The following is a 27,095-nucleotide window of genomic DNA, read 5'->3' on the forward strand; positions in this document are numbered from 1 at the left end:
TTCAAACCGAAAAGTCATTTTATTGGTACCATACATGACTCATAAATGGCACAAACTATGGAGGGGATGAAGGAAGGGAAAAAAAAAAAAAAAGAAAAAAAGAAAAAAGAAAAAAAAAAAAGAAACAAAAAGGCATTACAGTGTGCCCATGGCAGTGAGGGCTCTGCACCCTCCACAGCAGCCGTGCAGCATGGCATGGAGAATCGTACCTTAATTGTGACACAGAGCCCCCCTCCCTGCCACACTGGGATCCCACTCCTGCCTGCAAAAGGGCTGTGGGGACCCCTGTGCCTGGGGATCTGAGGGGTCGAGTCCTCCAACTCCAGCCTGCCCATGGAGGGGCCCAGGAGCCAACACAGGCATCTCTCCAGGGATCTTCAGCTTGAGATCAGACCAGGGCTGACTCAAGGCTCTGTCTCCCTGCCCAACCACAGGCACAGCAGGAGAGGACACACAGGGTGTTCCCCACCCCATCTCAGCGACCTCCTGCAGTCTCACCCATGAGTGGGCAAAGCATGGGGTGCTAGCAGCACCCCTGCAGCAGCCAGAGTCCCCGGGCACAGGCAGGCCCTCAGTGACACCTGCCAGCCCCAAGCCCCATGGGGCAGTTAGACACAGACTGTGGGATCCCCAGCAGGGAACTTGGGGATGTCTGAGAGAGAGAATGGAGTGCACCCCTCACTCCCCCAAACTTCAGGGCTGCTCTACCTGCCCCAGGCTCCCTTACGCACACGGACAGACACACAAATCTCTCGCACACACACTCTTACACACACTTATACCCCCACTAGGGCAGTCCCCGCAGCACTTGCTGCAACCCCACCACAGGGCATGCCAGGGGGTTCCCACAGGCAGCCCAGACTCCCATCCTCCCCCAAAACCCCACTCCAAGGCTGCTGGGGTGAACTGGTTAGTTAGCACAAACACCCTCCCCCAGCACCTCCCATCTTCTTGGAAAAAGCCTTGGAAGGGATTATTTTTTTTTCTTTTTTTTTTTTTTTTTAAACCAAAAAAAAAAAAACCCAAAAATTATTCTTTTTCTCATCGTTTCCCCTAACATCAATGGAGGCACCTGCTCTAGTGATAACACATTGAAAGAACAGTATCGTACACACTGTCTACAGCGCGGAAATGTACAAGCACGAGGTACACGAACCCGAGGGGGGGAGCGGGGACAACAGCACACAAGATTTACATTGAGAAGAGAGGCGGGGGGCTGCCCCCCCCAGCCTCTGGAGGGATTAGAAAGGAAGTCTGCAAAGTCTCTCCTTGGTTTGAAGCTCTCCGAACTGGATATAAAACGAGACTTCCAAGAGAAGAAGCCTGTACAAAAGTCAGGACAGGGTGAAAGGGTTCAGGACAGGAGGGGGGAATGGGTAAGGGAGCTGAGGGGGTATTTTCCCATTTTTTTTTTTCTTTCTCTTTTTTAAACTTACAATTTAATAATATTATTTTTTTTTCTTAAAAAAAGACAAAAGTAGGAGGTACCAGGAGCCAGGGGTTGCAAAGGGGCCCCAGGCAGACTCGCGCAGAGTGGAGGGAAACACAGGGGGCTGCAGGCAGGGAACAAGGGCACCGGCTGCTCCAGCAGAGCTGTGGGTCCTCCGTGCCCCCCCAGCCCCCCACCACGCACTTCCTATATACAAGAGTCCCCCCATGGCTGTGCTGCGCTCTCGCTCCGGGGAGCGAGGGGAAGGGGAAGGTGCAGGAGAGTGGGAAAACGCGACAGGGTCCTATCCTCCACACCATCCCAGCACTGCAGAATCTGACCCTGGCAGGAGGAAACTCTGTGGCAGAGCCCGAGGCACAGGGAAGGCTTTCCATCACTGCCCCTCCCAACCAGCCCCACGCTGGACTGGGGATGTGCAAGTGGCTGCTCAGCAAACACCAGCCATAGGGCCCAGGGAGGAGGAGGGTCTCTGCACTGTGCCAGACCCCAACACATGGTATCTGGTCATGCCAGCCGCTGCCAACACCTCCCCACTAATTCCCCCTCGCTCGGCAGGGAGGGGTTGGGCATGTTGGGACAGGGATGAGAAGCTCTCTGGGTAAGAAGCAGAAAAGAAGAGCGAAGGGGGAATAATGAAGCTACGACCCCGGAAACCCACCCCTGCCCTGGGGTCCGTCAGGGAGGCAGGCGTGGGGGTGCGGGGAGGCGGCGGGGGTGACGGCTGGGGGCTGCCTGCCTGGTGTGCACCCCGGGCCGTGCACCCCATCATTCACGTGGCGCTGATCCGCCCCCGGTACCTCGCCGCTTCCCAGTCACTCTCCGTTGCAAATGTACAGGTAGATTGGTTGGGACTGAGTCCACGGGGCGGCGGGGGGGCCGTTACTGTGACGCCTGCGACGTGGGGTTCTCTGACTTGCTCTCCTGGCTGGAGGGCGGTTTGCTGTTCCAGGGGCTGTTGGCCCCCAGCGCCGGCGAGTTGTTGAAGCTGTCCTCGTCATCGATGCCGTTGGCGGCGTCAAACTGCGTGTTCTCCAGCCGGGTGATGAGGCGCTCGTCCTCGTCCCCAAACTCCCCCCCCATCAGCGTGGGCTCGCCTACCACCATCACATCCTGAAAGGGGAGACGGTCCCGAAACATAATCGAGGTGGGGGGAGCCTGGGCCGCTAGACCCCCCCTCTCATCAGTGCAACCCCTTTCCCCAGCTGTAGGGCCACTTCCTCATCTCCACTGCAGAACCTGAGCTCGGGCACTGAGTGGGGCAAACACGTCCTCATTCCCTTGCAGGAGAGCAAAGGGACACAGGGAAGGACACCCCCTCCTTCTTTTCCTCATCACATGGGAAGAACTGGAGTGGCTCAGATAGGTAGTCCCTGGGGGTCTCCCCCTAGCAACTCCCAGGGGCAGAGAACCCTCCCCTCCATCCCACAGCAGGAAGAGAGAATGGAAACGGGATGCTTACAGGTACCTGACTGGACAGGGCAAAGGTGCTGGCTGGGCTCTTCTTCTTGCTGTTGCTGTTGTTGGTGTTTCCCCCACCAGAGCTCATGGTGCTGCCCCCCGACATCTTCCTTTTCCGGCGCTTGCTGGGCTGCTGCCGTGCTGGCTCGGCTGGTGAAGGATGGAGACGTACATGGTTAGTCCCAACAAGAGGAAGCTGGTGCCCCACAGGCCCTTTTATACAAACCCTACTTCTTCAAGGAACACATTCCCCCTCCAGGCTATATCACCACCCTCCTCACCTCCACAGCTCTGCTGTCCTCCCAGACCAGAGGACAGGTGAGGGGGCAGGAACATTTCCATCCCGGCTTTGCTTTCTGCAAGCAGCTAGCAGCCTCGAGGCAGGGAGCACTGGCTGCCTGCAGCCCTGCTCTGCTCCACTGGGAAGGCAGACCAGCATAGAAAGAAGCCAAATGCCTGGTTCACCACCCCCGGCCTTATAAAACAAAGCCAAGAACAGCTCTGGGGCTGGGAGAAGCCTGCATCAAGGGCAGGGCCTGAGCAGGCAGTCCTAGAGACCCCAGGCAGCACAGCAGGCAGTGTGAGACTCACCAGGCGGAGCAACCATCCGCTGCCACTTCTGGAAGAGGCAAGTCTTGAGGCAGTCTCGGGGACTGAGGCTGTAGGTCTTGTGCCGTGACATGAGCTCTTGCATTGGTTCTAGGATTACACAGAGCTGCAAGGACAGACAGACTCCGGGTTAGATTGCAATGCGCTGAGCCCCAGCAAAATGGAGACCCCATGACCCTAACGCCTCTACAGGCAGGCGTCTGTGCTGCAACTACCCAAGCCACGCCGTGAATTTGTGGGATTTGGCAGACCCACTCCTCCATAGCTCTCTACAGCCCCCCTACAAGATCCCTTTCGCAAAGCCAGCCTTGCAGCCTACCCACACCCTAGGGCAGCCAGGCATCAGGCAGCTGAGAGCACAAGACATGGCAGAGCTGCAACCCTCCTCTTCTCGCACACTTACTCGGAGGTAGTTGAGTGTGGAGTTTGAGAGCCCACAGCGTGTGATGTTCTTGGATAACTGGTCCAGCATCTGCGGATCCTGTGCCTAGGAGCGAAAGGGACAGAAGGCTCAGCTGCATCCAGGCTGGGAGGAGCCCTCCCATGCCCTGGCATGTGATGCAGGACTGGGTTGAGGTCCCCCACCTGCACAGCACCTTGAGGAGCTCAGCAGCTCTGTGTCGTTCATGCCCAGGGGTGCTCCTGGAGATGTACTCACATGCATGGCAAGGATGCTGCGGGGAATAAGTTCTCGATGCTGGCGGATGCTGAAATGCCAGGTCTTTATCCTCATCATGTCATCAAACATGAACTCCAGGTAGAGCCGCCCCTCCACACACACCTGGGCGGGAAGGGCACAGGGTCAGGCACAGGCTGCCCCAGCTTTCCCCAGCCCAGATCCCCACTGCTGCACACTGGAACACACTCATAGTGGTTTGCCTCTGCCTCTCGTGAGTCTCAGCAGAAGCCATATCCACGAGCCCGAAATGTACAGCCCCGTGGGACTGTAGCCATCAAGAGGGCACAAAAAACCAAGGCAGGAGGGGCAGCAGAAGCTGCGGGTGCAGGCAGTACCTGGGTGAACATGGGCTTGCCGTGCTGGGTGACCATGGTGCACTGGTCGCAGTCCAGCGAGACAAAGTTGTTGTGGAAGGATTCCTTGGGGTGCTTGAGCACATAGTACAGCTCTGTGGCTCCCCCTTCAAAGATGCTGCGGAAGTAACGGGGAATCAGAGTCCGGCCAATCGCTGCAGCAGGAGGAGGAGGAAAATAAGGTCAGTAAATCCAGCTCATCCAGATGTTCCTTGGAAAGCACATGATGACAGTCCCCCCCCATACCTTCTGGCTGAAACAGCTGAGCTCTGACACCCTACCCACATCCCCCATAGCACACGACTGTTGCCTGCTGAAGGGCAATACCCTTAGGAAGTAGGGTTCAAGCTGGTACTCACTGTATCTCTTTGGTCCATCCTCCAAGCAGAAAGTGATTGTTAACATGGCATCATCCTCAAAGAACTCTGTGGTGAAGGCATCCCACCACAGATTGTCACATTCCTGGGAATGGCAGAAAGATGCTAAGTTATGGGGAGGAGAGAGAGACAGACAGACACTGGCTGCCAGGCACAGCAGCCATGTGCTCAACCCACGGAAGACTGCGCTCCGAGCTGAATGCTCGGAGATGGGGGTGATAAGCCCTGTCCCACAGCCACATGTGGGAGAAGGTGGTGGCGGCCCCCACTGCCGAAAAACGGCCCTAGCCAACCCTCACCCTCCCAGCTGCCTACCTCTGTCCAGTTCTGCAGCCGCTTGTTGAGCTCAAATATCCTGTAGTCGGTCTGGTTCCCGTACGGCGTGTGCCTCCTGCCCAGAGAGCACAGCAAGCCATCAGAGGGGAAGGCAGCCACAGGGTGTGGAGGGGTCCTGAGCCCACAGGGGGAACACATACAGCCACTCCAGGGCTGGCAGAGTCTGAGCAATCCTCCCAAAAGCCCCAGCCAGCCAGCATGCTGGCCCTGCTGAGGCACCCCCACCACAGGCACGAGCTCCCCCCAAGCAGGGTCCACCCCAGCCCCCCATGCTTACCCGATTCCAGGCTCCAGGTACGTCGGTGGGTACATAGGAGTAGGTCTAGCAGTGGAAAGAGATGCAGGCACGTCAGTGCTAGCAGGGATCTCCCTGCTCACCACAGCTCCTACTTCCCTGGCTAGAGCAGGCAGTCAGGCTCACTGGAGCTGAGTGATTCCCCACAGTGCAGACTGTACTCTGGCTGCCAATATTTGATAGCCTCATGGGGCAAGCTGTAGCCCAAAACTGGGCTCTGATCCCACATCATTGGCTCCTCCACCCCTGAGACCTAGCCAACTGCTCCCTGGGGACATACCCATCTCCTCTGCAGCAGTGACTGGTGCCAGGCAGGACAGACACTGAAGGGGCTGTTTTGGCAGGAGCTGGGAGGGCTCCTTGTCATCCCAGGGGCTTGGTCAGGCAAAGGCCTGACAGAGGTGAGGACCTGGAGGCTTCCTTCATTCCAAATATCACTCATCCTCAACCCACTAACACCTGTGCCTGCTCCAATTCCCTCTTTGCTCTTGTGCTAACTGAACTCCATGCACTGCAGCCTCTGTTTGCTGCTGGGAAGCATAACACAGAGACGCTAGGGTGCAAACTGCAGAGTGTCCTCGACATTGCAGACCCCTCCCTGGGCCCCAGCTCACCCCACATCTCGATCCAGCATGGTGCCTGGGTGGAAGGGGGGGAAGGCGTTGCCGTTCGGGGGCTCCTTTGGCGAGTACAGCTTGAACGACTTAGAGGAACAGCCTGGAGAGAGAGAGGGGACACGGGTCAGTCAGGGGCACCCTGTGAGGAGAGACACGCTGCTGCTGGAGGAGGAGGAAGAGGAGGAGGAAGAAGAGGAGGCGTAAGGATGCACCAGTCAAACCTCATCAGCACAGCCCCATCCCTCCTCTGCTTCCCCCCTGATGTCAGCCTACTCGCTTCATCCCACACACAGCTCCAGGCCTCCCCTGTGCAGGATGGAACTCACAGGGTCAAGGCTGAGCTCTCAGGATCAGCAGCCAGAGGGGCCCAACCGCATCCCCAGGGTTTCTCACTGGTACCCAAAGTTTGTCAGTTCTCAGCTGGCTGGGCTCTGGGGATGTGCCCGAGGGGGACAGTCCAGCTGGTGAGCCTGAAGAGGAGCTGGCTGGGCCCTAGCCCTCCCTCCCACACTGCTCCTAATCCCACTGACCAACCCGGGAACCACACAGGATCTTTTTGCTGACCTTTCTATCGTCATGGTGACGGGTGAATAATTGCCCAGAGGGATGGATGGCGGGTCCCCAGGCAGCCACCATCTGCCGCTCAGGCAGGCCAGCGGCCACCCGGATCCAGGCGGACAGAGAGATCCCATACGCCAGCCTCCAGCTGTGATCAAATCACCCCAAAACCTCACTGCCCACCACAGCACCAGGGCAAAGGACAAAGAGCCCATAGAGGGGTATGGGGTGTGATGGGGTCTGAAACGGAGCACACGATGTATGAAACCAGCACACATCCTGAAAACAACCTGGGGGCCCCAGAATAGAAGACATTAGTTAAGCCAGGCAGAGCCAGCCCCATCCAGGTTCCTTAGGAGCAGCAAGGGGCTCCCACACTCACCAGCCCACTCCCACCACAAAGGCAGGTTCCCGGGAGCAGTGGCTGCCAGCACCGCTCCCAAGCCCCGCGGGAGCCCCAGCACGCCCCGCGGCTGGCAGGACCCGGCACGCTGGCTGCGCCAGGATGCTGCTGAGGCACGCGGCTCCCTCCCTCCCGGCAGGCAGGCGGGCAGACGGGCTGACCTGGATGGGGCGCAGCAGTGGGCGAGCTGCCAGGCAGCTCCGGCTCCACCGGCTCAGCCGGCCCTGCCGAGCACAGACACGTCTCCCCCCCGTCCTGCTGCAGGCAGGGCCCCGGAGCCGGCCGTGCCGGGCTACCGCTGCAGCCGGGGCCAAGGCGGGATCCCCATCGGCTGCCCGCCTGCACACAGCCCTGGGATGGGCACTTCCCAACACCCACGAACTGCCAGGATTGCCACCCAGTCCTGCAGAGAGCAAACCCAGCAGGGGAAGGAAGTGTCCCAGACACACCACTGCCCCTCTGGGTTCCACTCCATGGCCACGCTGTGCAGAAGGGTGCCAGGGCAGGACTGGAGCAGCAGCTCGACCATGATGGACACAAGAGGGGAGTAAGAAGCATCGGAGTGAAGAAAAGCAGTGCCACCAGCACAGGGACCCAAGACGTCCAGCTTGTTGCAACAAAGAACTCATTAGCCAACAGAGGTGAATAACCAAGACATCACCTTCATCCCTGCCAAGCCATCTGGGACCCCAAGTCAGCAGTCACAGGGATTGCACACACTGCTGAGCAAGGGCTGGTCGAAAATAGAAGGGGTCGCCTCCCAAGCATTAAATCCAACTTCCAATGGGGGAAATCCGTGTTTTACTTCTTGATTTTCTTGGGGCCTTTTCACCGCGTTTCCCCACAGCAGCTGAAGACAGCTCCTCCCCAGCACTCACCAGGATCTACCAGTCCTGTGGGGCTGGAGCCAGCCCAGCCACTCAGCCGTGGCTCACTGTTCCCACTCCTGCCCGCCTGCAGTGAGGATAAGTGGGACATGGCACAATTTCTCATATAGCTGCTAACAATGTCAGCCCCTTGCTCTTACTGAATGTTTTCATAGATAAAACAAGTTTTAATAGGGAGTTTGGTGCTAGTCAGTTGCTGCTGCAGAGGAGTTTTTGCTTTCTGCTTTATCCACATCAACTTGTGCCTAACAGACAATAATTCAGCCCAAACTGTACTAGAAACATAGCATTTCTATTTCCTCCATTCTGTTGTTATACAATATGACACTGAAGCATGTTCAGCACATAGGAAACTTCCCAAAACTCCCCAACTTCTGTTGAAAACAAACCAATTCATTAGGCAGAGACAGCAGTGGCTGAAGCACTGCTGGTCATCATGTCCTGAGGGGCAGAAAAAAAAATCAGACCCAGCAGGTCTCATCCTTCAATTCTTTGTTTTTATTCACTGATAAGACATGGGAAGACTAAATTCCCAAGGCTTCTTGCTGTCCTGAGTCCCCATCTTGTTTTTCAGGATGCAGGAAGGTCTCTTGGGGTGGTGAGACCAGGGAGACATATCACTCTCCATCCATTGTGCTTCTCATGCTCTTCCCTAGCTCCCTGCTGCTGGAGGTGGGACAGCAGACGAGACAGGCCATCACTTCTACCCAAGCCTCTATTTCCATCCTGGGGCTTTCCCAGCAGGTGAATATGGAGACGCCCTGCTTTTGGAGCTCTCAGTGACCTGCGTCAGGATCTAGAGGAGTGGAGAGAAGCCTGTTATATGACCTCAGCAAGACTGGCATCCTGACCAAGTATAATTTTTAATGCAGTGTAAAATATGTCACTGGATGCAGTGGTTTGAAATAACACTAACAACAGCCTTAGGATTTGATACAAGCTGTCCAAATTCTGCATTCACTGTAGACACACTGCACACATTACATGAAGTAACACAATTACTTTACAGCAGCAGGAACACCAACTTTTACTCACACATAGGTCATGACGCCTGGTCTGGGAGCTCCCTCCATCACCACCTCTTTTCTTCATACTGCCCCAGCTGCCTGCAAGCCCTGTCCAGCCAGGTGCAGTGACACTGACACGCAGGATGGGCCTGTCCCAAATGCCTGGCCCTAGCTGCTCTTTCTGCATGCCCATGCTCTGCCTGCTTTGAGCACAGGACCTGGTGATGCAGGCAGGCTTCGTGCAAACAGGGATGCTGCTTGGTGGCTGAGCATGCAATGCCCCTGTGGAACACAAGGCAACATGAGATGCTTCCTGTGACCGCTCAAAGGTGCTGGCCCAGCGACACAAAAACATCCAGCAAGGGAAAAAAAATCAGGCTGACGCTGCAGCTGCTGATCTACCGGCCCAGGCAGGTCTGGGCAAACAGCGCAGTGTTCGTGGCCAGGTGGGTGGCTCCATGGCTGCTCTTCAGCATGGAAGTGTGGGAGAAGGGAACCCGAGGAAGGGATCTCACAGTTCAGCATCCTCGGCCGAGGCCAGGTCTACAGACCTGCCACAAAAGTGTGGGCAAGTAAACAGCTCCAGGTGGGTGACCGCCCAGGGAACAGAAGGCAGGTGCTCTGCCCATGACTCATGTACAGCCCAGCACTGCCCAACCCTCCACATGCCTTCTCCTCTGCTGTTCCTGCTTGTGAACTATCAGCCCTATGAGGAAAGCTCTTCTGGTGCACTCTGTGGTGGGTTTGCCGGAGCAGGAATGATTCACATCCCAGCCAAGCTCACAGAGCTGGGGAACATCAGATTTTCCAAGGCACCAAAATCAGGGTGGACACCTCACAGAGCCAACACAGCCAGGAGATAGCAAGGTACTGTGAGCCGAGACCAGCACCATGGAGCTGCCTGCCTGGGCAGGGGACATGGAAAGCAAGGAGAAAAGCCCTGCCTGAACTCCCATAACTTCAGTTTATCATCAAATAGCAAAGAACTGCTCCTTGAAGGACAAAGGCGAAGCAGCTCATCTTGTTCCTCCTATACCTGTGGCTGCTGGCAGGAATCAGTGCCCCCCTACCAGACAGGAGCCACCCCTGATCGGGCAGCCAGTGTGCTCTCTGTGTAACCAGCAAAGCTCACCAACAAGGCAGAGGCTAAAAACATAAATGATGAAAAAAAAATGAAGAAGTGGGGCTTGAAAGGGGCTGCAGCGTTACAGCTCAGCCGGGGAGTGTCCTGCTCCTCCCAGCAGCCCGGGAAGAAGAGAGGCCAGCCTTCGCTAAAGGCAGCCGGTGCTTCCCGGAATGCTCTGTGCCTGTTTCCTGGCTGCCTAACGAAGCTTTAAAGTGTAAATAGCGGCATTGTTTCATAGGCCTGCCTCGATAGGGTGTGGGCGCCCTGATAGCGGGAAGAAATACATCTTCCCAGGCCAGTACTGCTGGCATGAGGGTGCTATCTGGGACTGGATGCAGGGCAGCATCTCAAATAATTCACGTGGTTTTGCCCAGTGACAGTGCCTGGTGTCCAGGAAGTTGGCAGGGCTGGGAGGCAAACACGAAGTATTCAGAGTGACTGGGACAGGCAAAGGCACATGGAGCAGACCACGGTCTGCCCACACAAGCCTGCCTTCACCCCTTCTTTCTCCTTTTCTTTGGAATAGAGGGGATTGGGAGAGGCTAGTTGCAAACTCTGATGCTGTTGTTAAGCCCACAGGAGCCCAGGTGGAACCCACCAAGACACGGCCTGAGACATTATCAGTGACAATATCAATTTGCAGAAAGCCCGCTTGCTTTAAAGATGCACAACTGGTGAAGCTGAAGCTCCCACGAGTCTGGGCTCTCCAGGGAAGAGGAGATATCACTTTTGGAGGAGACCATGTGCCACGGACTCAGTAGTATCCAGAGGCTGACCCCAGCCAGGACACTGCCTGGCCCTGACCTGTGGGAAGGCAAAACCTGCATCACCGCCGCATGCAATCCGGCTGCATGCAGGGATTACTCTCTCACTTTTCCCAAGCTGCACAGAGCTTATGTGGACAGAGCTTATATGGACCACAAGCTGCCTCCCTGCCCACACCACACCGTGTGCATGGTGTCCCAGCCCCAGGTCACATCCTGCAATATTAGTGCAAAAGTCCTCCACAGCAGCACACAAAGCATCTGAACCCAAGGGTGCTCTTCTCTGCAGATCAGGTCACAAGTTTAGGGGGACAGCCAGAAAAGGGATAATTACCTGCAGCTAATTATTACAAAGTGACAATCTTGATGTAGGCTGCAAAGCAGTGCCATCTGAAAGCATCAGGTGATGAGAACCTGGCCGGGATGTGGATTTGCAGGTCAGGGCTCAGCGTAGTCCCACAGGCCCAGCTCTGCCAGGGTCCAGGGTCTTCCAGGAAGGCATCCTCTGGAGCTGGACATTCAGCTGGGGCCCCTGGGAACTGCACTGCCCTGCAGTACCTAGGGACAGCAAGAGTCTCCCCTTTCCCATTTTCTTCCTCAGATGATTCAGACATGTAGACGGAGAATTCTCCAGGAGGAAAAAAGGGTAGAAAAGCACACCCTGCCAATTGCAAAACATCCAGAAAATTGAATCACATCCACGGCTGCAAGCCCCAGATGCAATCCCACAGATAACCCAGTTTCAGCTCCACTACTATCAACTTACCATGGGGCAGTCATTTCCTGCAACTCTCAGTGAAATATCCCACTGTCCCTAATTACTCCTTTCAGTTCACTGTTTCAAAGATTATCCATAATCAAACACTGTCGGTTTCAGCCTCAGAAACTCACCTTTCAAATTTTCAGACACTTTCCCTCTCTCCCAGACCTATTCACCCTGGGGCCCTGCCACCCTGCAGCGACCAGGCTCACATCCCTCCTGCAGCATGCATCCATGCAGCACTGGCAAACAAACGAACAATGTCGTGTGGGAACCATGGGGCTGGAAAAAAAAACCCTGTCAGCATACCTAGAATAAAAGCCTCCTGACAAACTAGGATTTTCATCATCAAAGGTTTTCTAGGCTCTGTGGCAACACAGAAAAAATCAGTTATAGCTAACCATGCCGATGGCCCTGCAGAACATGAAGCCAACATCCCTGCTCACAGATGCTTGCCTGCCACGCACATGGTGGAACAAAACTACACAGCTCTGCGTGGTATTGTGGGCTTGCTGCTCAGGGCAGCCCCCCCCCAGGGGCAAGATCTGCCCGGGAGAATTGGAGCCGAGAGCCACAGTGCAGGGAAGTAACAGCAAGAGGCTGAGGTCTGTCCTTAGACTGAGAGAAGGGGAGCCACAGTGATCCTCCAGGCCGGCAGGACCCCCAGCGCCGCTGCCTCGGGGCGCAGGAGGCTGTCAGCCCCCACGTGGCGCATGGAGATTTGCGATCCCGGGATGCACCGCTCCCCCTCGCTCCCTGCCGCTGCCAGGCGCCGAGAGCTGCACGCTGGGACGCGTAGTCTCCGGAGACGGCGGCCCTGCCGCCGCCGGCCGCCTTGCTCCATGTTGCCTCCTAGGTGGAGCCCCGCAGCCCTGGCAGCCGGCCAGCCGCCCGCTCCGGAGGGGGGAAAAAGGCTGGATAACTCCCGCGGCGAGGATCCAGCTGGCCTCGCTGGGGCAGCATGCGCCCGGGGGCAAACCACGACGCTGGCGTGCAGCGCCTGCCACAAGGACCGGACCACTCACAGATGCCCATGGAGAGGAGGGACAGTGCGAGCATGGCGGGAACCTACTCAGTGCAGCTTACAAAGCACCTCCATCGCTTCTTCGAGCTGCCAGGGCAAGCCTCTGCCCTCCTGCTCAGGCAGAACTTCTCTCTTCTCAGTACTTGGTTAAAAGGCAATATGGAAGTGGCTGAACGAGGCACAGGCAGGCTGCCGGCAGCACTGGGGACAGAGCAAATGCAGTGCTTGTTGGACTCGCACCTCTGCACAGGCAGCACATGCTGCCACTGGTGTCAGGCCTTTGGACAACCAGTGCAGGATGGGGCCAAAACCACAGGAAGCAAAAGGACACGGTATGGGTCAAGCACACCTGCCTAGTGCCCCTGAAGGCACGAGGAACCCAGCCCCAGGGAAACCCTCTTACCCCAGCATCCCTGGTTACAACTCCACACGACACAAAAGCAACCCACGGGGCAGCAAACCTCATTGTGGCAAGCATGACAACCCACAAACACACACACAGGGCAAACAACAGCAGGAGCACTGTGTCCCCCAGATCACTCAGAGGATGGGAGGTTTCCAAGGGAGAGGGCCAGGAGAAGTGCTATCCTACTCTGCCACCACATAGGACTTTAGGTTCATATTGTTGATGCAGATGTCAAGCTCACACCAGTGCAGAGCTGCAAGCACATGAAAGAGGGCATGCTGAGAGAGACCACTCTGGGACAAACACTACTGCCACCCTGCCAGCCACGGAACAGGAATGGAGTCCTGGAGCTGGACTGGTCCATATCAACCTTTGCTGCCGCATCTTGAGGAGCTGGGCAAGCTCAGGGCCTCCAGCGATCGCTGCTCTCTAAAAAGGAACCAGGTCCCCAGCCTGGGGCACCTTTGCTTCAACTGAACTTCTGTGGCTTTTCACTGTCTTTTTCCTATTTTACATGGATTGTGACCTGCTCCTGGTGAGGGGAAAAGTCACCAAACAGCAGCAAAACCTTTGTGTCACCAAATCTTCCAGCACCAGCCTGTCCCCCTTGGATCACAAGTTTTCCACTTTGAGGCAACACAACTTTATGTCATTCTGCTCAGCACTACTCAGTCTTTAAGAGGTGCTCAGATCACAAATCTGGGATTTCTACAGCATCAGGAGTGGAAAGACCATATTCAGTTCTATTTCAGTGAAAACCATAATTCTCCCACAATGAGAACACTCCAAAACCTAAGGCTTTAAGGAAACAAGGACACTGATATTTACCTGTACTTGCAACAGAAGCAGTAAGAGCTGATAGATACCTGACCAGCACTGGAGGAGTCGCTGCAAAACTGCTCAGACAAGGTGCTATTGAAAGCACATGGAGAACAATTGGGAAGACCCTGGGATGGGGTGTTTGCTCTCACACCTGCCTGGCCCAGCCTCGAGCAGGCTCAGACCCTCCTGGTAAGAAGAAAGCAGGTGACGGTTTGCAGTGTGGGGTAAGTGCACACTGTGTGCCCCCAGAAGGTGACTCCCTGTTAGACCCCACAGTCTTGGAACCCTTTGCTCACACCTCACCCTGAGAGTGGCTGACACCTCTGGTTTTGGCTCCTGCTGGGGCACTGGCTTTGGCTAGGGATGGCAGTTGCTCAGCAGGTTCCTGCCATGGTGCCTGGCTTCTGCCAGCTAAGGCTGCAGGCATGGGATTGGGGGCTGCCTAAGCCAAGGGAGCCCCAGTAGTGCTTATCACCCATCCCGAGCAGGCGGGTTGGCAGGGACTACTACTAGGCCAGACACCCGAGATCAGGGCACCATACCACAGCAGGCTCTACCAAAGGGGCTCCAGGAAAACACCCACCAAGCTAAGACACCCCTCCACAGCTCTGGCATTCATGCTGACTCCTAAACTGGAGCCACTGAGTCTTCCCCACTCCCGAGAATGCTGTGCTCACCCTCAGCTTGGTCCCCACTTCTGGCTGGCCCAGGTAAAGCCAGTGCTTTGTCTGCCAGGGAGAATGAACCCCCTGTGCCCATGGCCCCCTGTGCCTGGACACCCAGCAAGTCAGCTTCTGAAAGATGTGTGGCCCTCATGTGTTTGCGCTCCTTGGATCTTTTACCCCCTTTGCACCCGTGGGAGGCTGGTGGGACCCTTTGAGCCGCGAGCAAGGAGGAAGTTGCAGCAAGCAGTGAGGTGCAGCAGGCGAGCAGCCCCAAGAGCCGGGCACTGGCCCTGTAAACCCCGTGACAGCACAGACAGGGGGACCAGGAGGGCGTGGGGCAGCTGTCAAGGGGCTTCGGCAGGGGAAGGAACCCGGAGAAGAACAAAGGGAGCTGCGGACTGGGATGGAGCAGGGCACAGCAGGGCATGGGGGCTGCTGGCAGCACCCCACCAGGCTGGGGGTGCTCCTCCAAAAGCCAATACGTGGTGGAAAGAAAGGGAAGCCAGGGGAAGGGAGGAACACCATAGGCAGGGAGGGGGAGGACAGACAAGGGAGCTGGGGGGGAGGGAACGAGCTGAGGGGCCAAGGATGCACTGAGCAGCTGGGGAGGGATGAGGGACAGGAGAACTGCGTAAGGATGGAGAGAGAAGCCGAGGAGGGAGAGGGGAGCTGGGAACAGGGAGAGCCGTGCCGGAGGAACAGAGAGCGGGTAGGGGGCTGCCGCGGAGACCCCGGGCCGTACGGGGCTCCGGTGGGGAGCGGCGGCGCGGTGCGGCCGCGCACAACTTCGCAGACGCGGGGGCGGCGCAGGCGGGACCCCGGCCCTCACCTCCGCCGCCCGAGCGGGGCTGCCACCGGGGTGGGGGGGACCGGGAAACTTCCGCGGGGGGGGGAAGGGGGGCGCGGGGGGGGCGGGGTGACTCACGGCGCGGCGGCGGGCGGGGGTCCGGCGGCGGCGCGGCGGCGGCGGGCGGGCGGCGCGGGGCCGCCGCGGGGCGGGGCGGGCGGGGCGCGGGGCGGGGCGGGGGCGCTTCCTTTGTCTGCGCCGCGGCCGGGACCACAATGGCTGCGGCGGCGGCGGCAGCGGGGCCCGCTCCCCCCGCACCGCCCGGGGGCCCAGGGGCCAGGGGTGACGCCCGAAAGGGGGTCCCTGGAGAGCTGTCCCCCCGGCCCGGCGCCGGTACAAGCACTCCCCGGGATGGGGATGAGGGAGCCGTGTCCCGCCGAGGAGCTCGGCACCAGCCGGGGCAAGGATTCCTTCCCTCCTGCGAAAGTTTGAATAAAAATAGCCCTTTTCCCTAGCTTGGTTTCGGGGTGTCTGAAGTTTTTTCAGGATTTTTTGTTTTTCTTTTTGAAACTTGTTTCCCTTTCCCCCACTTTCAGATGAGAAAAGAAAAATACAACCGGTTTGTTTGGGAGGGGGGATGAAAAATAAAATGTTCCAGTTTGCAATTGACATCATACCCCCAGGGTCTCATTTCCTTGATAAAACTGCAACCTCTTCCAGTTAGGAGATTTTTCAAAAAACTCCATTATGAAAATTTCCGTTATAAAAAAATTTCCATTTTTCCCAGTTCTCTTCTGCCCCACATCTGCCCCTTGCAGCTTCTGCTCCTGCCCTGGCAAGTCAGCCTGGCACAAACCTCTGCTGCCAGCCCAGGCGGCAAGCCCATGGGCTCAGCGCACACACACACATGTGTGCTGGTACAGCTCACCCTACACACATGGGCTGGTGTGCACGCCGCCGATGGGCTGGCATGCACTTGCATGCCTTCCCAAACGCCTCCCGGCACAGCCCCGGCTGGGTGTGCACCCATGCCTGGGGCAAGCACACCCTCCCACATCCCCCTGCTTGCAGGGCCAGGCGCGCACCTCATCCCCTCCCCAAGCCTTGGGGTAATGCAGGTACAACCAGTTGGATCCTGCCAAGCACACTTGCTTCCCCGCACCCCCCACCTCCATTCAATAGAGAAGAAGACATGGTGGGTGCAAAGCCTCTTCCATTACTTTTTGGGGGTTTCCTCCCCTCTGTGCTTGTGTACCCCCATAGCCCTGCACCTGAAGACTGGGGGCAACCCCCTGCTTCCCAAGCATGTCACTGTCTGGGACCAGTACTGAAGAGGGACAGGCAGCATCCTCTCACTCCTGTCCCTCACACTCATCAGCTGAGTGAGGCTCCAACCCTGTCCTGCTCCGCATCACACCATCATGATTTCCCCTTCCTCTTGCAGGCCACCCTGAAGTATCATTTTCCACAGCCACATAGCTAAATATACCAAAACTCTTTGTAAACCCTAGATTTACAGAGAGAAAAACTCACTGTGAACCTAAAAACCTCTGTGACACCCTCCTCTGTGGAAGTCACATGCAGCTGGAGGTACTCATGCTGTCAGTGCCTTGATAACTGGGCACAAGGATGCTGCGAGTGCCCCCAGCATGCTGGCCCTTCACTGCCTTGTCTTCCTGCCAGCCCAAATCTTGTGGCATTGGGTGAGATGGGGCTGCAGCATGCTGACCCCCACCATCATTAGGCCAAAAAAGTGCTGGCTGCAATGCTGGTGACAGCTACAGGATGGCACAGCCCTCCTGGCCAAGACTGCCACTGAACACAGTCCACCTGCACCCCATTCCCACTCCAAGGCACAAAGACACACACGGCACAACCACCCACCAGCACTGAACACCACACTGCTACTGCAAAATAGTGAAAAAAGGGGCATTTTGTCCCCATATTAGAGACTCCTGGCACCAGTGCCATGGTCAGGGGATCAGAAAGCAGCCCCCATTCATCCCCAGGCCCCGTGGCCCAGCCCAGTGCATCCACAGCAAACATGCCTGGAGCAATTTATCCCGGGGCTCAGCAGCCCTCCGGGACTGCTCACGTGTCCCTGCTCAGCTCTGACGACAGCACTGGACTGGTCCACGTGGCTGCAGCAGCCCCAGCTGTTTATGGTTATAGCCGAGTTAATAATTAAATAGATGCTGGATGGAGAGCAGAAGGGCTGGGATGCAGCTGGGAAGCGTGTGTGGCAGCAACGGTGTGGGGGAGCCCCTTCCTCACAAAGTGCTCGTGCCCACACTGTGAGGGGAGCAGAGGGCTACCCAGTTTTTGTGGTAGGGCACTACATCCCAGATCACAGCCTCCACTCTCCCCCTAGCAAGGGCCCCATGCCTGCCTGGTCTCCCCAGAGTCCAGCCCTGATCCAACACCCGGTACAGGTCTTAGCTCAGGAGCAGGAATGAGCACAGGGATACATCCCAGGCAAATGGATGGGAAGAGCCTGGTGGGGACCAGCGTAGCCAGGGGATGTCCAGGTCTCTCTGATCCCTGTGGCTATGGCTTGGTGTGCCTGCAGAGCGTGCGTGAGGGATCCCAGGCGAGCTGGGCAGGAGGCAGGGCATGCTCACACTGACACCCGGCCGGGGCCCTGGCAAGCGCAGGCGTAGAGCAGGGACGCAGACACGCGCTTACATAAAAAAAATAATAATAAAAATCTGCTAGCTCTGCAAACAGCACAGCCTGCACTGGGAGATGAACTGGCCTGGCACTTCCAAACCTCATGGACTTGTCCAAACAGCAGCCAGAGCTGGGCACCATCGCACGTATGCAGATGCAGCCTGCAGCACAGCATGCATCCTGGAGCCCCCTCTTTCCAGAACACAAGAGCCGATCCCTCAAATCCTACCATCCTTCAAACAGAAATATGCTTTGTTTCCCTGTTTCTCAAGGAGGGGCTTTTCTCCTCCCTAAAGATACGCATGACCAGATAAAAAGGGAGTTCTGGAGCAGGAGGGGCCCCCATTTTTGGCTGGAGAAGCCACAGATACATCTCTCCAGAGGAGGTTTGGGGGAGGCTGGAAACTACATGGTGAGTCATGCCAGGCAGGCAGCAGATCCTGGGGGCTCCTGGGATTAACCCTTCAAAACCAGAACCAGTTCCAGACACCCAGAGGCAGAAATAAAGCCAAGGGGCTGGGGAAAAGCTGCCAGAGCAGGATGAGAAGTTACAGGGCCACATCTTGAGCATCCTGCATAGGACAGAGAAATCAATCTGAATATGTGAGCAGTGGACAAACAGCAACCAAGTGCATGCATTGGTGCCTATCCTCTCCAAAACAATAGGATGTGAAGAAAGGTTACAGTGGGGTGCAGAACCCCAGAGTGCATGAGGTTCATATGGGGCATCCACCCTCACATCACACCTTGTTCTGGTGTCGTGGGTCAGTCTCATCACCACTGGGCTGCCCACAGGCTCCAAGGGGAAGGTGCAGTCCAAAAACAAGCTTTGGCACATCCTGCTAGAATGGGGTTTCCCCATGGCACCAGCACCAGAGAAATGCCCCACAGTGTTCCTGTGCTGTCCCTGAGACGTTGCAATGCACGTCCTGCAAGACCTCAGCCCCAGGATGACCACCCACAGCAGTGAGCCCCAGTTGCTCTGCAGAAGCCCAGGGCTAGCCTGCCAGAGCTGCAGGGTTTTAAGGCTCCTCCAGAGCCTCCAGGTGGATTCTCTCATGTTACAAGAATGGTTCATTTTACAACCCCTTTCCTGGCCTGGGAACCCACAGCAGGGAGGGGGTGACGTGCAGCATGGCTGCACAGCCCCAGCATCCTGCGCCTGCCCTCTGTCCCCCAAGAAGACCATCTACCCTCCAAGGGACAGGCAATGCTTCTTCAAAGACAACCAAAGCAGAATCCTCCACACCCAGACCTCCAGCTACAGGAACTCAACCCTGGTCAGAGAGCACCCTGGTCCCTGGCCCACTGTTCCCCCTGCATTCCCTCCACTCTTGTCTCTCAAGCCACAGAGGACCTTTGGCATCCCTAAGAGATTTACATAGCCACCCACCAAACCCCCACCCCCACCCACTAAGGCTGCTATCCCTCCTGGTACCCCCCATGTCACTGTGCCCTCCCACTCTAGAAGCTCCCCTGGGAGAAGGTAAGCGACATCTTACAGGGCCATGGCTGTACATGGTTGACTTGAAGCAGGTAGCTCCACCAGCTGAGCCCACCCTCTGCCACCCCCCCACACGGTGCTGCTGAACACTCTGGAGCAGCTCTCCGAATATAGCAGCATCAAATAGCTCCATCAATAATGCATTGCTTCTGCTTCCTCTCACTGCCGTGTTTTTGTTGCTAACATGCGTGTCCTTCCTGTTAGCAGCTGCCTCCTCCTCACCAGCTAGGCCAAGCAGGGACACAGCCACGGTGAGATGGTGACGGCAGCTCCCACAGCTCCAGGTCCAGTTCCTGTAGGGATTGACACAGAGCCCCATCTGTGCCACTCGGGGGCAGCCTGCGGTTCTGGGGGGGAACCCTGCCACCGTCCAAGCCTCCTGCTGCGCATGCGCTGGCAGCAGGCAGGGCGACTCGGCGTGCCGTGGCTGCCCAAAGGATTTGGCAGGGGCACCAAGCTGGGAGGAGTATAACGACATCTCCCCAGCCTCAGCAGGGAAATGCCCCTCCACAAGGACTTTTGGCAGCCTGGCACTCTCCATACCCAGGCAGCACCCCCATTCCCAACTCCATGCAACGCCACACCACATCAGGCTCCTCCAGCAGCTCTGCGTTGCCATCCCCGGCAGGGAGAGAGCTCCCGCTGCCGTGCTCCTGCCTGCCCCTGCCCGCAGCTGCCCTGGGCTCACCCCTGGCCCACCCCGGGCCAGTTGAAGCAGGCAGGTCGGGGTGCCTGGACCTGCCCCATGCCCAGCAGAGTTGCATGCCTGCAATGCCACGAGCTGCCACGGGCTCCTAACAGGGAGGCAGGAGCTGGTGTAGGCAAAAGCCGGCACCCACCATCCTGCAGCTACTCACAGTAGGCAGGGGCAACCTCTGTCCTGGAAGGGAGACCCCCCAGGCTGCACAAGACCCTGGTTGGAGGAGAATGCACATAGCAGATCAGAGGCTGGTGCAACTGGTTGCTGTAGAATGGTCCAGCCAACACCACCAATGTCCCAGCCTGGCTTGGGCTGCAAGCACTATGTACAGTCAGTCACCTGGGCTGTACTGCAGAAACCTGGCTGCATACACAACACCTGTCCCTTGGTGTGTAGTAGAGGGCCTGAGGCTGCTGCTCCTGCAGAAAGCAGGGGCCCTCCCACCCCCTGTGTGCCACCCTCTCAACCATGGGTGCATCCTGGAGCACAGACACCGTCACCTTGGTGCAGGGTAACCTCTGCTATCTGACTGTGGGTTCTACAAAACCCAGGCAGAGGGACACCCTGCAAAAGAGGGGCTGGAGCTACATCCCATAGGGCCCCCCAAAGGAAGTGGCAATAGAGGGGTGCGGGCAGGGTGTTATCAGTCACCCTGTGGGCAGGGCAGGTCAGTGCTGGACAGGGGCCAGCGCCTGCCATAGCGGAGATTACGCCTCGGGTTTAACGTTCATCCCCATCCATGACCTGCCCAGGAGAGAAGGGGGTGAGCTGCACTGGGAGGCTGGTCTGACAGCTCTGGAGACTCCTGAGCCCCACCAGCACCTGTGCTCAAAAGGGACATCCAACAATGGTGCACAGCCCACTTTCCCACACCCTCATGAGCACGCAGCGGTGAACCTCCCAAAACCTGCCAAGCATCACCCCTGCTGCAGCCACCCCAACCCTGCCCAGCAGAGACCCTGGGAGAGGGGCAGACTACTGCCACCATCCCTGCTCTAGGTGGGGCCCAGCAGCCCCCTGGCAGCCCTGCCTGCTCCCCAGCACCCTCCCCCCGGCACCAGCAGGAAACCACAGCCGCAGCCTGCGGGCAGCTGATAACGGTCACCCAGCCCCATCCTGCCTGCACCCCACCACCCAGGGAGCTGTCCCCACACCCACTGCTCCCCAGGCCCAGGGGTGCACCCACACCGTGCACAACGGCAGCCCCACGGCCCAGTGTCATCCTGCACAGAGCTGGGGGCTCTCACCGACAGTGCAGCTGGGGCACCAGCACACACCAACAGTTGTTGTGCATGGGCACCATGCTCCCAAGTGTCCCAGCGTGCTCCTGGCACACCACGGAGATCCATGCCTCGCATGTTCTAGCAACATAGATATGGTGGGAGAATCTCAGAGCAGAGTGGGGGAGGAGAGGGTGGCATGAAAACGAGTGATCTGACACAAAAGGGACGGGCAGGGGATGCTTGAGCTGCTTTGGCTCCTGCCATGCCTGGGGGCATACAGCTACCTGGCCAGTGCATTCCTGGCCACAGGGGTACCTCCCTGCCCTGGAGGTCCCATCCCCCAGGGGCATGCCCTCACTCCCCAGGGAGCAGCTTTTCAGCAGTTTATGTTGAGCAGGTAACAACATTCCTGGAATAAACTTGGGGCCCAGTGCAAATACATAGTGCTGAACCCGCTGGCATTGGTGTGGCACTAACCCATGCAGGATTCTCCAGGCAAATCCTGGGTGAGCTCACACTGGCTCCAAGGAGTGCTGTGATGGTGCCTCACACCAACAACAGGACCCGTGAGGAATCCCCTCACTGAGCACCAGACAGCCACAAACCCATCACTACTTTGCCACAGCATGCCAGAAGTGGGCAAGCACACATGGTATCTAGTGTCAGGCACTTCGCTGCTGAGGGGGACGGGGCAAGAAACACGTTTCATCCAAACATCACTGGTCACATGAAGAAAGCCTGGACTAGAGCACATCAATATGCACAGAGGCCTCGGGACCCCTACTGCTGCCCTCCTCCCCAACAGGCCCAGGGGCACCCCAAGGTGCCAGGCACCCCGGGGGTGTTTGGGAGCCAGAGCCCACACAAGTGAGGGCTGCCTGGCCCCCCCGCCGCGGCACTCAGCCCGCTCGCTGCCATCCCTTTCCCAGCGCATCTGTCGCAGAAGGCATGTGGCACAGCTCGGCCTCGTGACAGTGGGGGATGCACGGCGCCAGCTCGGCAGAAGGGAGGGATACGGCAATGGGCCGTGCCCTGACTGGACATGTCCATCCCGGGACCCAAAGCATGTGGCTTGGGAAGCTCTCCCTCCTGCCAGAGGGGTGCACAAGCTGGTTCTCTGCAAGGTGTCCCAGGGAAGGTGCTGACCTTGGGAAAGTTGCTTCCCTGCCATGAAGCTGGAGCCAGCCCCGCAGGGAGGGAGAACAGCTCCACTCTGCTTTGCTCTCCTCCTCCCCCTCTGCACTGACACCATCACTACAGGGGGAAAAACAATGATAATAATAAAAATAATTAAGGAAGAAAGTGCAGAGCATGCTGGGAGAGTGAGAGGTGCCCCCAGGGGTCAGGGCCCCGCTGGGGTCTGGATGCCAAGACCTGTCTGCCGGCCCTGCTCCAAGCAGCCCTGGGCACAGCACCACCGGCACCAGCACCAGACAGCTGCTGCCCCAGCCACTGCCACCTCCTCTCTGAGCCCATTACACTCTTGCTGCTCACCTCTCCACATCTGAGGTGGAGGGCAAAGCCTCCCTCAGGCCTCCACTAGCCCCAGAAGCTCCTCACCATCCTCGGGCACAAGAGTGCATCAGGCTCCCAGCTGAGCAGCCTCCCTGTTCCAAAGCTCTTAGAAGAAGGGAGCAGGGAAACATCTCTGGAGAGATGCGAGAGGAGCTGCAGTGGGGCAGGATGCACCCCCAGGGATGGCAAGGAGTACATCATCCCTCTGGGAGGGCACAACTTGGAAGGGGGGCAGCCAAAACCCCCTCGGCAGCAGCTCCCAAGCAGGAAACTCCTCAAGTTAATGCAGCCCTGAAGAGCAGCCTGGGCAGAGCGGCTCATTAAATGTTTCTGGCTGGCGGGAGGCCAGCGGCAGAGCTTGTTTTTTCTATATTCCGATAAACAGTCCGGGGAGGGAAAGGGGGAGGGGGCGCAGGCTCTCGATGTGCCACCCAGCCCTGGCGGGGGAGTGGGGGAAGACGCGGGGGGCACAGTACATTGCACGGCACCACTGCACAGCAGCTTCGTGTCCTCCCTGCCCTGGGGCAACGAGCAGGGGCGGCGTGGCGGGGGACACAACACATGAAGCCATCCACAGGGGTACTCCAGGTGAGGGGTGACCCCACGGCTCCCCATCACCGCACCGAGGGAGGACCCCCCTCTTTGCACCCACCAACATGCCGATGACATTCCCAGTGGCGTGCGGCCAGCTCCCGGGGAATACGACGGCCTCACCGTTGGCCGTCACACGGCCTTCGCCCCACCGAGGCGGGACCCCCGCCAAGGCTGGGGGTGTCGGGAGGGGTGTCGTGCCCCCGGTGCGGGGTGCCTGCGGGGCGGGTGCTGTGGTTGCTCGGCCTGGCTCGCAGGGAGGTTCACGTGACTTTCTGCTTGAGGAAGCAGCGCTCTGGCAGCTTCCAGTGGGAGATGGAGGAGGAGGAGGAGGAGGAGGAGGATGGGGGAAGGGGCCGCCTGCCTTCATAGAAACACGGCGGCGAGGCGCAGGCAGCGCAGGGGCGGGGGGCCGCCTTGCAGGGGCACCCCTTCCCCACCCCGGTTATCCAGCTGCAAACCCCTCGGCAGAGGCGGCTCCGGGGGAGGCACGGGGACCGTGTGCTGTCACAGCACCCCACTGCCTCCAGCAGCCCCCCAGCATGGGGTTCTGGCCTGGCAGGAGGCTCTCTCGGGACCACAGGGATGCTGCCACGGGAACTGTGCTGAGGAGCGTCCCTGCTGTCCCCCCACAGGGACCCCATGTACCAGATGCCCAGGGAAATGGCAAAACCCTCTCCCCAGGGCCCCCCATACTTGGCTCCCTGTCTGCTGGCCAGCACCACGGGAACCTGGAGCTGGACAAGGTTCCACAGCCCTCTGAGACCCCTGCCCTGCCTTGCTCCTGGCACGGTAACATTCTGCATGCAGCACCAGGCAATCCAGCTGCCCCAAACCTGCCCCCAAGCCCAGGCGTGCAGATGAGTATCCCTGCGGCTGCACCCTCCCAGGTGCTGAGACCTCACCAACTCATCACACCTCCTATGTAGTCCTGCAGCCTTGCTAGCCCGCAGGATCCAGAATTAGGAACAAGCTCTCCAGCAGACACCCCACAATGGCCATGACGTGGGGCCATACAGCATCCATGTCCACCAGCAGCATTGCCAAGCCTCTGTAGGGACACTGTGCCTCACACCCACACGGGGAGCTGTGGCACCCCACAGACCTATTGCTCTTGCCACAGGGGCACTTTGGAGTCATTCTTCACAGTGCCACCTGCATGCCTGCCCAATGCCCCTGCAGCACTCTGCCTGTGGGGGTCCCAGTTCCAGGCTGGTACCAGCACCCATGTGCTCTTGAGTCCCAGATCTCTTAGTCCAACACATCTCAGCATCCATGCCATAGGAACTCCAGCACCCACGCCACGGAGTCCTAGCCTCACAACCACATCCCAGCACCCATGCAATGGGGTTCCAATCCCACAGTCAGACGCAAGTGTTCATGCTCTAGAGACTGCAGCCCTTCAGCTGGATTCCAACAGTCCATACCATGGAGACCTCACGCCCATGGTTGGACCCAATAGCCACACCATAGTGACTAGGACTCCAGTCCCCACACCTTGCTGACACCCATAGCTTATCCCCAGCACCAGCACCATGCCCAAACCTCAGCACCTACACTGAAAAGCCACTTGTGTTGTAGTCAGCTCCCAGCAGCCATGCCCCAGGAACCCAGCCCCATAACCAAACCCCAGGACCAATACCACCGAGACCCCAGCACCGATGCCCGATGCCAGCACCAATGCCATGGAGGCCCCAGCACCAACACCGTGAAGACTTCAGCCCCATAGCCAGATCCCAGCACCAATGCCATGCAGTCCCAGGGACCAATACCCTGGAGAACCCATCCCCATAGCTGGACTCCACCACCAATGCCTTAAGAGACCCCAGCATTAATGCCACGGAGATACCAAGCACCAAGGCCATGGAGACCCCATCACCAATGCCATGGAGACCCCAGTCTCGCAGCTGGAGATCTCAGCCCCAAAGCAGGACAGCAACATCAATGCAATGGGGATCCCAACCCCACAGCCGGACCCCAACACCAACACCTTGGGGCCCCAGCCCCACAGCCAGACCCCGACACCACTGGGGCCCCCACCCCGTAAGCGGCCCCCAGCTCCCCACCCAGCCCCGATGCCGCGGGGACCCCAGCCCAAGGGGCAGCCCCCGCCCCGCGCCCCGCCGCCGCACCACTCACCAGGGCATGCACAGCCCACTGACATCTTCACATGCCTGGCCCGGCCGGGGGTCGCTGCGCGCTGCCCGGGCCGCGGGGGTCTCGCATGGGCGGCGCGCCGCGGGCTCCGGCGCGGCGGGCGGCGGGTAGCGCCGCGGCCAGAGGCGGGCGGGCGGGCGCGCCGCGAATCGGCGGAGCAGCGGCGGCAGCGGCGGCAGGAGCAGCGGCGGCGGGGGCGGTCGGGGCGGTCGGGGCGGGGGCCGCGGCGGTGGAGCGGGAGCGGGGGCGGGGGCGGCTGCGCCGGCGGCGGGCGGGTGGGGGCGCCTCTGCGCGTGCGCGGGGCGTCCCGTTTCCCCCCCCGCCGCGAGCGCGTGCGTGTTGCGTGCGTGCGCGCCCCCCCGGCTCGTCGCTGCCGCCGCTGCCGCGCTCGCACGCGCGCGCCCCCCCCCTCGATTCCCCCCTCACCGTGAGGGGCGGGGGGGATTCCGGTGTGTGACGGGGCAGTCTGCGAGGGAGGGCATGAAGGGAAGGACGAAGGGTCCCCCCTCCGCTCTGAGGAGGCTCTCGGCCCTGCCCCCTGGGCTTTGCAGCCGTCGGAGCAGGGGTAGCGCTCTCCCCAGACCCCCGTGGGTGGGTGAGGGTCCTCAGGGCTGCGGGGGCTCCCGGGGGCGGCGCAGGGCTGAGGCTTCCGACTCCCCCCCCCGTACGGGGCTGCTTTTCCCCGGGCCTGAGAGAGACTCAGCTGGAGGGACGAGTGCTCAGGGACCCACGCACGGGGCGGCCGATGAACACCCCCGGTGTCTCAGGGCAGCTTGTTGGGGTTTCCACCTGGGAGGCCGCGGGGGACGAGCAGAGGACGCCACGGCTGTTCCGCATGGAGGAGCATGCTGAAGGCTTGTGCTTTTTGGGACCATGCCAGTCTCCCAGCCCCGGGGCACGGGGACAACACGGCACTGTGGAGGTTATAGGTGGGAGGGAAGGGGCCAGAGAGGACCAGAGGGCAGGAAGGAAGGCGGTTCGCTTCAGCGCTTTGCACAATCAGGGAGAGTGTGACCGGCGATTGCTGTGCCTTGTGCGAGGATAGCAGAGGCTGCTAGACAGGAGGCTCGGAGCTGCTCTGGTCTGTGCTGCACCTGTGCTGAAGAAGTGTGACAGCATCTCGGGCGAGGCTGGGGGCCAGAGAGATGCCAGGGCAGAAGGAGCAGAGTGCCATACGGACAAGGTCTCTGGGGGACACCCGCCCTAGAGGATCTCATCAGGGATCCAGGCCCAGCCCCACGCAGCTCTGCTCCTGCACACCAGCTCTAGGGCCAGAGCCCAGTCTGCAAAGGCAAGCACTGTCCCTCTACTGCCCTGCCAAGGTGCAGCCCCAGCCCCACGATCAGAGCAGC

At 58.9% G+C, this 27,095-nt stretch overlaps 1 protein-coding gene and 1 long non-coding RNA gene across 5 annotated transcripts; both read right to left on the reverse strand.

Annotated features, from left to right (window-relative positions):
* On the reverse strand, positions 1 to 26,554 carry LDB1 (LIM domain binding 1). 4 transcript variants are annotated; one of them, XM_053983589.1, is made up of 11 exons: positions 26,533 to 26,554; positions 6,172 to 6,274; positions 5,540 to 5,584; positions 5,242 to 5,317; positions 4,909 to 5,011; positions 4,532 to 4,704; positions 4,176 to 4,298; positions 3,921 to 4,004; positions 3,500 to 3,623; positions 2,910 to 3,058; positions 1 to 2,560 (listed from the first exon to the last, which is right to left on the reverse strand). In XM_053983589.1, exons 2-11 carry the CDS (start codon positions 6,189 to 6,191, stop codon positions 2,330 to 2,332), a joined length of 1,128 nt encoding a protein of 375 aa, XP_053839564.1. In that variant the 5' UTR covers positions 6,192 to 6,274; positions 26,533 to 26,554; the 3' UTR covers positions 1 to 2,329. The 4 variants fall into 4 exon arrangements, with proteins under 4 accessions (XP_053839564.1, XP_053839563.1, XP_053839562.1 ...); XM_053983588.1 differs by lacking the exon at positions 26,533 to 26,554 and adding an exon at positions 25,726 to 25,824 and having other exon boundaries at positions 2,916 to 3,058; XM_053983587.1 differs by lacking the exon at positions 26,533 to 26,554 and adding an exon at positions 25,726 to 25,824.
* On the reverse strand, positions 8,500 to 9,784 carry LOC128810593 (uncharacterized). The gene is made up of 2 exons (XR_008438078.1): positions 9,058 to 9,784; positions 8,500 to 8,818 (listed from the first exon to the last, which is right to left on the reverse strand). It is a non-coding gene; the product is annotated as an uncharacterized LOC128810593 (long non-coding RNA).
* Positions 26,555 to 27,095: the final 541 nt, after the last annotated feature.

Source organism: Vidua macroura, chromosome 8 (assembly GCF_024509145.1).
Source record: "Vidua macroura isolate BioBank_ID:100142 chromosome 8, ASM2450914v1, whole genome shotgun sequence".
Lineage (NCBI taxonomy): Eukaryota > Metazoa > Chordata > Aves > Passeriformes > Viduidae > Vidua > Vidua macroura.

What these genes read in the sequence shown, in the direction of transcription:
- LDB1 (XM_053983587.1), bottom strand. Translation starts at nt 25,750, where the DNA reads ATGTCAGTGGGCTGTGCATGCCCTG. An exon ending in GGCTGCAGAACTGGACAGAG is followed by an intron (nt 5,012 to 5,241) that starts GTAGGCAGCTGG and finishes TGCCATTCCCAG; the next exon opens with GAATGTGACAATCTGTGGTG. An exon ending in CCCTGTCCAGTCAGGTACCT is followed by an intron (nt 2,561 to 2,909) that starts GTAAGCATCCCG and finishes CTCCCCTTTCAG; the next exon opens with GATGTGATGGTGGTAGGCGA.